General features: G+C 41.7%; 1 protein-coding gene across 2 annotated transcripts in view; it reads right to left on the bottom strand.

Moving 5' to 3' along the window:
- Positions 1–3,971: 3,971 nt before the first annotated feature.
- Positions 3,972–11,208, bottom strand: part of LOC126416450 (extracellular tyrosine-protein kinase PKDCC-like) — a 43,281-nt gene continuing 36,044 nt past the window's right edge. The window contains exon 5 of one of the 2 annotated variants that reach the window (XM_050084177.1): positions 3,972–4,423. In XM_050084177.1, coding sequence (XP_049940134.1) covers positions 4,335–4,423 — 89 coding nt within the window. In that variant the 3' untranslated portion in view covers positions 3,972–4,334. The remainder of the gene's footprint in view (positions 4,424–11,208) is intronic. The other variant, XM_050084176.1, reaches the window with a different exon arrangement.

Below are 11,208 nucleotides of genomic sequence, written 5' to 3'. Positions count from 1 at the left end.
ATGACCTTCAGACTGGCACGTATGTACCATTGATGGACTTTATATTTTAGTTTTTCAAGAACCAATTTTACATTTTCCTAGCTCTCCTTTATATGTATAGTGTGACCTACAGAAACATATGGCAGTGTGTTTCCATTGTCTAGCAAAACAGCTTTCAAGCTCAACTTAAGAGTCAAAGAAAAATCTGTAGTCTTCAGGATTATGCTCTAGTCTTAAAACTGCTATCAGACCATTTACACTACTGCATGCAACAAGGTTGTTTTCCACTTCAAAGAATGCTGTTAAACTTCTTTCTTGATGTCTACATCCAGACACTTTCAGTTTTTTTTCCCAGTAGATTCCACTGCTGAAGCCTTGAGCCAGAAAGTTCGGCCTTCTTGTTTAGTAACTCCAGATTATGACCTAAGTTGTTCTTTAGACAGTTCTGGTGTACTCTATGGATCTCATTGCCAAGACCCATGCTGTTGTTTGCATTCACCCTGCACATCTTCAGATTCTATGACAAAACGTTCCAGAGGAATAGGAACAAGCAGGTCTTCATGTGGTACTAGTCATGTAGCTAATTAAAAAGCTGGATGAGTGATGGTCCAGTTTTTCTTTCCTGACATTTCATAAGGCAACACCTTATAAAATAACACTCACTGCCATGATTTGAAGTTTCTCACCATGTCATGGGAACAGCAAATGGTACTCACTTTACTGTTTTGTTTAAGGAACAATGGAGATTTACTGCACTTGAATTACAGAAAATATTTGGTGACGACAGTTTATCATTATTTGCTTAAGCAAATTTATGATTATGAATAAATCATTTGCCCCCATGAAGATAAATAAAGGTTTGCACTTAATTACTTGTTTACCTATAAAAACTGAACTTCAAACACGGGATATTAGTGAAAAAGAAGAGCAGACAGGTTCTTTAAGCATGCTAAAGGACATTTATGTAAACACAGTAGCTTTTTTTAGGATCAAAATACAGCATACTCAGTGCTGACAGTGTTTATTTGTAACAATTAAAAAAATTATCAACATTACAAAATATCCCTCTATCATAAAATTAATTCCCACCTTTTCAAGTGAATGAGAGCTATTGAAACATTTTAAACATCATATGTTTATTTCACACTGAAAAGAATAGGAATTAACTACTTTTAACTTCAATAGATTCTGAGTGTAGACCAGTGGTATGAGAGAAGAGTACAAACTTAGACTGAAAATGGAAATTTGCCTTATCCTTTTCAAAGGAACCATTATGGCATTTACCAAGAGATTTACAAAGATAGTGGAAATCTGGATGATGGGAAGAATTTGAGCCACAGTCCTCTCAAATTATAAAACCAGTGCGAGAAAAAATTTCAGGAGACTACATGGCCTTGAGTGCTTTGTTTTTCTCAACCATTTGTAATTTTTGTGGTTAGTTTCAGTTCCCAAATTTTCCACTCTTCAGTACATATTCACAGGCCATTCTCTCCTGCTAAGAGGATGATTACCTTTTTCTTGTCCCAGTTAAGCAACTGCATTAAATATCAAAATGAACACACTTTCTGCAGCATCCATTTAATTTCTTCACAAGATTTTTCCACTTATTTGACAACTATCCTTATAGAAGTTGTGGACTTCCTATTCAGTGATGACAGGAGTCACTGAGTTCCCTTATTATTAGTAACATTGCTGTATGTTGGATTGTAGCAGACTGAGTCGGAAGGGTACCATTACACAACTTTCAGAGCATCACTGGAGAGTCATCTCGAAGCCTTCCACCCCCCCCCCCCCCCCACCCCATTACACAACTTTCAGAGCATCACTGGAGAGTCATCTCAAAGCCTTCCACCCCCCCCCCCCCCTCCCACACACCTGCCCATTTATCTAAAAATAAATAAATAAATAATAATAACAATACTAGTTGACCAGGCACAGAAGCTGGTGGAAGGTTCTACGGAATTCCCCTGAGACTCAGGACAAATGTGTATCACCTTAGGACCATACGCCTGAGCGAGCTTAACATAATTAGTTGGTGGCAAGTACCATAAAGGTTGCCTGATTACTGTTTTGTCTCATCAACCATTCAGCCCATTGGGATTGACCTATCTTTGCCAATAATTTTTCATTTTTATGGCTTTTTACTACCTTTTGATCTGAATGATTAACCCAGTGCTCCCATTCCCTATAAAGCCACATTTACACCGAGTTTAAAAAACATGTTTATGTTAGCAACATTGTTCGCAACTTGTTCCACAACATGTTGGCAACATTGTTTTTCATGTTCCCATTTACACTAGTGACAAATGTTTCTGCACTTATGCATCATCTACTGTGCTGAACTAACGGCGAATGTTTCACATTGTGTATTTGCATCAACAGCTATGCTGTGACAAGTGAAGAGGAAGAATTAGTTATGTGTAGTGCTGCATTGATAATATTCTATAAAATAATCAGATGAAGGAAAACATGTAACATCATTGGACAAAAACATACTACCTATACAAGATGTGGTGGGAGTGACATGCAGTGGGAGCTGAATTTGGAAGACAGTTCTGGTTTTCATAACTTTTCTAGGATGTCCCTGTCAGTTTTTTCAAATCGTAATGAATATTAAGAAAGGTCAGTTTCTTTGAAACATGTTTAAAAAAAGAAATTCCTGTGGAATAAGGACTTGCTGTTATTCTTACCTTTTTCGGCACTGGGAGATTCCTATCAAAGCCTTCCTTATTTAATCCACATTTCATAGCCAGTCATTTCTCAAATAATTCATGCAGTTTGTGAAGCTTTGGTTGAAGGTTTAGGGGATTATGTAAATGTAATTCAATTATGTTAACACTACTGGAACAGATGTGATTATATTTATTTTTATTTTCATATCAAAATTAATTGAAATTATTTTGAATAAAGAAAACTACTTCAGTGCCAGTGTCACTCACATTTCCAATCAATATGATGGGCAATTCGCAGCTGATGATCTGCCTGCCACATATACATTTACTATTGTCCACTGCCTCATAAAAAGCAATGTGATTTTTCTTGTCATTGCCTTTTTTTATAGAACAGCAGCTCATGTAAAATGGTGACAACAATTTTTCTGAAGTTAGATAGCACATCCTATTGTCACTGCAGTATTGAGAAGTGAGATAATTTTTTATCTATCTCACTGCTGCTGGTGCCAAGTAATGCAGCATTTTTCTGTAGTGACCAAGGCTTTTGTTTAATATTTTTATAACTATGATTTTGAACATTCCACGGGCACTCCCCTGTCTCCTCGAGTGTGACGAGTTCACAAATTTTGCTTTCACTGCATGGGGCATTTGGTGGCAGCAGGCCAGGAACAATGTTCCGTGTGTTGTCAACACCGGTAGTCTAATACTAGCTGCAAACAATGTAGCGAACAACACTGCAGAACATGTGTCGAACTCAATGTAAATGTGCTTTAACACACCTCAGGCTGAGCAGTGGTTCCTGAAGTAGGCTATGTTCAAGGGATATGGCTACAGAAGACTGATGATACTGAGACGTGTCCCATTTAGGTGCTCACCGTGAAGCACATCTTGACAGATGGGACACTCCAGAGATTAAAAAAGCCTCTGCATACAAGAAGCTGAACTAAAGTTAGAGTAGCAGGAACAAAATCCAAGAGTTGATTGTGGGATTAAGTATTAAACTATTACTAATCTGTTATTTGATCAACTGAGTAATAATTGTAAAGTTCAGAAAGAAGTTGTCTGCTAAAATGTAATTTCTGTTGGGGGGCTAACGAATTTATCAGCTCTTGTACTGCTGTACACAAAAAATATTTTGCAGATAGCATTCAGGATGAAGGACCAAACTGATGCAATATTAATGTGTGTCAGTTTCATGGGCAATATGTGAAAATCAAGTTTGATAATTTTAAGAGCACATTTAGAGTTGAAATCTCAGTTTAACTAATAACATCACTAAGGAAACATCAACAGACACAGGAAAAACAATCAAGCTTTTTATTGAAAAATGCCCCTTATGACATGTTGCAACAATAAAAATATGATATTCTGTACACAATTATATGAATAAACATGATAAAATTTTATCAATCCTTCCTAATACTGCTGAATACAGTACAAATAATACTGAAATTATTGCATTACTGGACAATGTTTAAAATATTTGACTTCAGTTTTCTCCATGCAGGTGTCTTGTCACTTTAACCAAAACACTATACATAAAAGTTAAATGATCTGTTACATCTTCAATTATAACGCACATTTCATGACTGTTCATTGCATTTGTGTGGTAAGGAACAGATACAGCACACATTTTCACAATGTCACTGAAATTTAAGCCCACATTTCACAATTATCACATTCTCACACTTCATCTTTCTTTATCAATAAAGTATAACCTTTCCTTTCAGAAGGCAAACTGCAACCATTCTTGAAGACAGCCAATGTTCTGCCTGAAATCATATAATGTTGATAAAATAGCAGTGAAATAGTTGCTTTCACATGTGACATCAATATTTACAATGCAAACACAATGGTTAGCTATTTTCTGCAAACAAATTATTGCTGAATCACAGTAATGAGACTTCCTCCAGCAACCTTACTTCTGTTAGTACATGGCTTATAGAGGACAACATAATAATAATATCAGTCAAATATATCACGGCCTCCAAATATACATCATAAGCTTTCACAAGGGAACCTCCCCCTCGCACCCCCCTCAGATTTAGTTATAAGTTGGCACAGTGGATAGGCCTTGAATATCTGAACACAGATCAATCGAGAAAACAGGAAGAAGTTGTGTGGAACTTGAAAAAAATAAGCAAAATATACAAACTGAGTAATCCATGCGCAAAATAGGCAACATCAAGGAGAGCGTGAGCTGAGGAGCGCCGTGGTCCCGTGGTTAGCGTGAGTAGCTATGGAATGAGAGGTCCTTGGTTCAAGTCCTCCCTCGAGTGAAAAGTTTACTTTTTTTATCATCACAAAGTTATGATCTGTCCGTTCATTCATTAACGTCTCTGTTCACTGTAATGAGTTTAGTGTGTGTTTTGCGACCGCACCACAAAAAACCATGCGATTAATAGACGAAAGGAAGTTCCTCTCCAATGGGAACCGAAAACGTTTGATCGCAAGGCCATAGTTCAACCGATTCCTCCACAGGAAAACACGTCTGATATATTCTATACGACACTGGTGACGGCATGTGCGTCACATGACAGGAATATGTTGTCGACCCACCTAACTTGTACACTTGGCGAATGGGTAAAAAGATTCTTCTACCTTGCCCGATTTAGGTTTTCTTGTGGATGTGATAATCACTCCCAAAAAAGTGATGAAAACATAAGAGATTGTCACATAAACTGCAACAAATGAATGCAACAGTTTCACAGTCGCACAGTTTTCCCTATGCTCTGTCAAAACACGTTTTTAACGTTTTCAAATTTTTCCGTGTGTAGACCGTCAAATCCTGCATATGTCCAAGCAAATCTGAACATGTCCTGGAATTTTGGAGAGCGAAGTTGATTATATGTGTGTGTGCCTGAACTTTGATAATTGACACACGGTCACGTAAACAATACTGCTCTGTGTACCTGTGCGGCTTCGCAAAATCATAGAATCTTTTCACGAAGTATTTCACTTGGCGAAAACCTCGTATCGGACGGACGGGCAGACGGACAGATAATAATTGTCTGAAAATAAAAAATTAAACTTTTCACTCGAGGGAAGACTTGAACCAAGGACTTCTCGTTCCGCAGCTGCTCACGCTAACCACGGGACCACGGCGCTCCTGAGCTCACACTATCCTTAATGTTGCCTATCTTGCGCATGGACTACTCAGTTTGTACATTTTACTAATTTTTTTCATAGTTCCACACAACTTCTTCCTGTTTTCTCGATTGATCCGAGATCAGTTTTTCAAGGCCTATCCAACATGCCAACTTATACCTAAATCTGAGGGGAGTGCGATGGGGAAGTTCCCTTGTCAGGTGGGGAGAACTTCCGATCACTCCCCATTTTTTTCATTCCTGCTCATCTCACATAATAAGCAGAAAACAACAAACATAGCCATTGGAAACTATGCAGCAGTTTGCTTCATCAGGTGATATTTTTTCTTTATACTGCTCCAGGTAGCCTGGTGGCTTACGAGCCAAAAACAGCTGATTAGGTAGAACTGAAAAGTGATGCTCATGAAGGGCAAATAGTTCATTTTGGAACTGAAAACAGCATTCGGTGTTTCAGTTTTGTGACTAATTTGTTATCTGCACCAAGAAATTTGTGTACCTAATCAATGCTAAGGCTGTGGGCCTTAATGTGCAATTATTCAAAAACTGAGGAGTAAAAAAAAAGTGAATAATGGTACTAATATGAGAAAGTCATGGTTTAAAATCTTTTAACAATAGTATGAAATATCCTAAGTATGGGATGATGATGATGAAGACGACAATTATGGTGGTGGTGGTTGTTGTTGTTGTTGTTTCCATGGAAGTGTGATTTAATCCCTTCGGAATGTATGGTTGGACTGCTTTGATCTTGGACGGAAGCACCACTCTAACAAGTGAGAAAAGGTGTGTGTGTGTGTGTGTGTGTGTGTGTGTGTGTGTGTGTGTGTGTGTGTGTGTGTGCGCGCGTGCGCGTGTGTGCATTTAGTTAGGATGCATCTACCTTTTTTATCACCCAATGGATGGCAATGACACCTGATCAGAGAGATATGTTTGGATTTTGGCCTTGGTCAGACCATCGAGCAGTCTAATTAATGTAAATAATACCACAGGAAGAATTTAGTGTTGCACGGGCCTCGACATGAACAGGATAGCCGTGGAGAAGCGAAGTGGCAAACGGTAGATGTGCTTGAGAATCAGAAGTAGTCTCCAAAGGCAAAGTGCCACTGTGTAAATGCGAGCAGGATTTCACAGGGCAGACAACTGCGTCAACACCTTCTGAAATAGAAACTGATTTACCATTGCATAGGACTGATCTTTTTCAGTACATGACACCAAGAGGAACCATGGTGCGGCTGGCAACGTCTTTGAATCAGGAGCTTCATTCGGTTCATTTCTGGTAGACATGGACTGCAAAGATAGGAAAATCCCATGATTGCCAGCATCTCCAATGGCACACTCCTTCCAACTGGGAGACCCATTCATAAGGGGCGCACCCACCTTAAATTATTGTTCACACCTCAGGCCACACCTATCTAACACCTGTGGGCTTGGCCTATACCAGGGGGTACATGTGAACCCTACCTGCCAACCCAGGGCTGGGAATTAAGCATTATCCAGTCACCTGTTATGGGGCAGATGTGTGGGCGGCCTTCAGAAGTGCACAGGGAGGAAGAAGAAAAAAAGAAGAGCCTCAAACGCTGAAGCACAGGAAGGATAGGAGAAGGTCCATGAAGAAAGCATGAACCCGCCAAAGAGTGGCGGCCCTCTGGGAAGTGGGTTGACTATGAACATCATTCTGTATGAGTAGCATGACTTTCCCCATGAGATGGAATAATGGCCTCGGGGAAGTTCGAAATGGACTGGGAAGGAATGCGAGAGCTCAAAGCAGTCATGAGGATGCAATTTTGTTTCTGAACGCAGAGAACAAGTGGATGCTGTGATTCTAAAAGCATTCATAAATCCTCTTTGTTAGATCAAAGACTGCGAATGTTCCATTGGAGGAGAGTCATGACAACTAAAAAATGAAGGGGTGTCACCACAGGAGCTGCCAAGTGCCAACCTTCGAAGACTCGCTGCTACAGGATACAGAAGCAGGAGTATCCTGCTCCATGAGGTCTACAGAAGCGGCGGCATTCTCTGTCTGTTGGCGTGCGGGGTCCAAGGCAGAAAAACAGTTGGTGGTGTGCACTGCCAACACAGAGCTCAGCCAGGTAATTGTAACATGTGGTGACACCATCAAAGAGGATCCTTGAGTCAGCGAAGGAGAAGACTGTTTGCCTTTGACTTCTTTGAGCCTTTCCGATTGGCAGAGGAAGACTCAGATGTTGGTTGGCTGGAGGGCCATAAGAAATCTTCACGGGAGTAACCCTTGTGTCCTTTTCAGCGTGCCGGTTGTGTAGCTGGTGTAGTTAATACTCATTTGGGCTTGTTTGAATATTTTCGTTTACCTTTTGGCAGTGCTTCCGCACCCACCATTTTCCAATGGTATTTGGAACAGCTGACTGCTCAAGAGCCAAGCTGTTGAAACTATTTGGATGAGACTGCCATATCAGGTTGTATACCTGAACATCGTATTGCAATTTTGCGTACTTTGTTTCTTCTGTTATCTGATGGAGAACTAAAGTGTAGATTGCACAAATGTGATTTTTTTAAACCCGAGTCGCAGTTATCTTGGTCACGTCATCAACAGTCAAGATGTACATCCTCATCAGTTGCATTTGTTAGCCACACAAGATTTGCCAGTTCCTTGCAATGTCCCAAAAGTGCAGTCAATCTAGGGAAAATGAATTATTATATTCAATTCATACTGATGCTACACAAATCGCAGCTCCATTGCATCGCAAGAATGTCCCCTTTGTTCGGACAGATGAGTGCCAAGAATCTTTTCAGTGATTGATGCTTAGTTCACTTTGATCCTGACAAACCAGTTGTATTGCAAGTTGACGCTTCGTCTTACAGATCCGGTGCAGTGCTTTCGCACAGAATTAGTGGTAAAGACAGGCCTATCGCTTTCACATTAACATTGTTGTCCAAAGCTCAGTGTAACTATTCACAAATTGAAAAAGAGGCTTTGGCTATTGTGTATGGTGTCACCAAATTCCATCATCATACAATTCTACTCAGTAACAGATGACAAGCCTCCGCAGTCCTTTTTTCATCCGATGAAAATGGTTCCTGAACGAACTGCCCAAAAATTACAATGATGGGCTTGTTGTTGTCTCAATACCAGTATGAGATTGTGTACCGTCTGACAGCTCCACATGGTAATGTTTTTTTTATTTTGTTATTTTTTACTGCGGGGTTTTGGGTGCAAAACATCTAAGGTAATAAGCACCCAGTATAGGACCATAGAATGCTGCATCCGTGAGGGAAAAGGCCGTTGCCAGGTCCAATACAAAAAGGAAGAATAAACAAATATAAAACATCAAGACATTACAGAAGAGTAACTAAAAGACGTCAACAAGACACCAGAGTCACCAGGTAGAAATCAAATCTCTTTTGTCATATTACTGCTTGTTAAAAAACTTAAAACACGAGCCACAGCTCACACGTCATCCGCTGAAATGTCCGGCAAAGCAGGCGGCAGCCCAACCCTGAGATGTAAGTGGCCAAAATAAGGGCAGAAGATCAGGAAATGTCTGAACGTTAATGGCTGGCAACAGAAAGGACAGCTGAGTGCTGCGTCGGAACTCAACAAGTGGCGGTGACTAAAGCGGCAGTGCGCTATTCGCTACCAAGCTAACATTACTTCCTCACGGCGAGACTGCCAGGAGGTAGTCGACCAGGCTGTTGGGAGAGGTTTGACTTCTCTGAGTTTGTTCCCATGAAGGGAGCACTGATGGTCATGCCAAAGTGATGTGATACACCGATAGAGAAAAGTACAAATATCTTGTGAAGGATCAGAGTAAGAGTTGGGATGACCAAGATGGACTGCAGCCTTGGCTGCAGCATCAGCAGCGTCATTCCCAGGCACACCAACATGGCCAGCAACCCACATCAACATCACTTCGGCCCCCCCATCCGGGAACAAATGGAGGCAGTCCTGGATTTGTTGAATGATGGGATGGACTGGATCAGTATCATCCAGACTCTGAAGGGCACTGAGGGAGTCAGAGCAGATCACACAGCGAATGAGCTGGTGCCTCCTAACGTAGTGAACAGCCTGATAGCGGGCAAAAAGCTCTGCTGTAAAAATTGTGCACTGGTCGAGAAGTCGGAATTGAAACTTATCAGCCCTGATGACAAAAGCACAGTCAACTTTGTGGGCGGACTTGGAACCATCAGCGTACAAAAATATGCTATCGGCAAGTTGTGAGCGAAGTTTGAGAAATTTGCAGCGATAGGTCAGCTCGGGAGTCGAATCCTTCGGGAACGAGCTGAGGTCAAAACGAACACAAACCTGTGTCTGAAGCCAAGGTGGTGAAGGGCTCTTCCCCATTCGGAAAGTGGCAGGAAGTGTGAACTGCAGCTGCTGAACCAGGTGACAAAAGCGGACGCCGGGAGGCAGTGGTCAAGAATGTCATCAAAAAAAGGGTCAAAGGTTGGATGGCCTGGCATGGAAGAAAGGCGACATGGGTACCTACTGAGTAGGACATCGCACTGGTATGACCGGCTTCTGCATAGAGACTCAACAGGGCTAGTACGGAAGGCACCAAATCCCCAAATCGTGTATTGTATTTAGACAGTGTAAGATAGACTGCCGTGCAGATGAGTAGACAATGCACCCATAATCCCACTTGGAGCAGACAAGAGATCGACAGAGGTAGAGGAGGATAGTCCACTCAGCTCCCTAAGAGGTACCACGCAATACACGAAGGACATTTAGGGACTGGGAGCAGCGTGCTGCCAAGTAGGACACGTGGGGAGGCCAACTGGGTTTCCTATCGAACATAAGCCCTAACAACTTCGTTGCATCCACAAACGGAAGGGCATTGTGGCCCAGTCGCAAGGACGGTGGAATAAACGCCTTGTACCGCCAGAAGTTGACGCCAACGGACTTGGTAGCAGGAAAGTAGAGGCCATTTGTGACACTCCACGAAGAGACAATCCAGACAACGCTGAAGACAGCGTTGCAGGAGACACGTTTGCTGGGAGCTGCAATAAATAGCAAAGTTGTCAACGAAAAGAGAACCAGAAATGCCAGTCCATAATGGGGTTGATGGCTATGGCAAAGATTTCCCACAGGGGGAAGATTCTGCAGCGTGAGGACATGGATTGTATCGGGCCCAGGAGGAGGAGACCTGGATGAGGAGAGAGAGCACGTTCGAGCTCCCTCATAGTAAAAGAAGTATTGTAAGATTCACGATTCAAAGAGAGAAAAGAGATAGCACGAGCCTCCTCCGCCTCTTTCTGAGGAAGGAAGGCAGGATGGTAGTGGGTGGAGCTTGAAATCTCTGCAAAGTACTGGCCGAAAGTGTTGGAAACATCTACAGGGGCGACTATGACATTTCCCGTGACAGTCAGACCAAGGATTGAGGAGTGGGCGGTAGTCCCAGAAAGCCCCACCTAGGGACCGGGACCCAACGGGGAGAAGTAGCAGTACGAGGGATAGAGGATTCAGCAGTTGAGAGAAT

Source organism: Schistocerca serialis, chromosome 8 (genome assembly GCF_023864345.2).
Source record: "Schistocerca serialis cubense isolate TAMUIC-IGC-003099 chromosome 8, iqSchSeri2.2, whole genome shotgun sequence".
In the NCBI taxonomy this organism is placed as follows: domain Eukaryota; kingdom Metazoa; phylum Arthropoda; class Insecta; order Orthoptera; family Acrididae; genus Schistocerca; species Schistocerca serialis.
The sequence above is the reverse complement of the archived record's forward strand: the minus strand, read 5'-3'. Positions and strand labels throughout refer to the sequence as shown.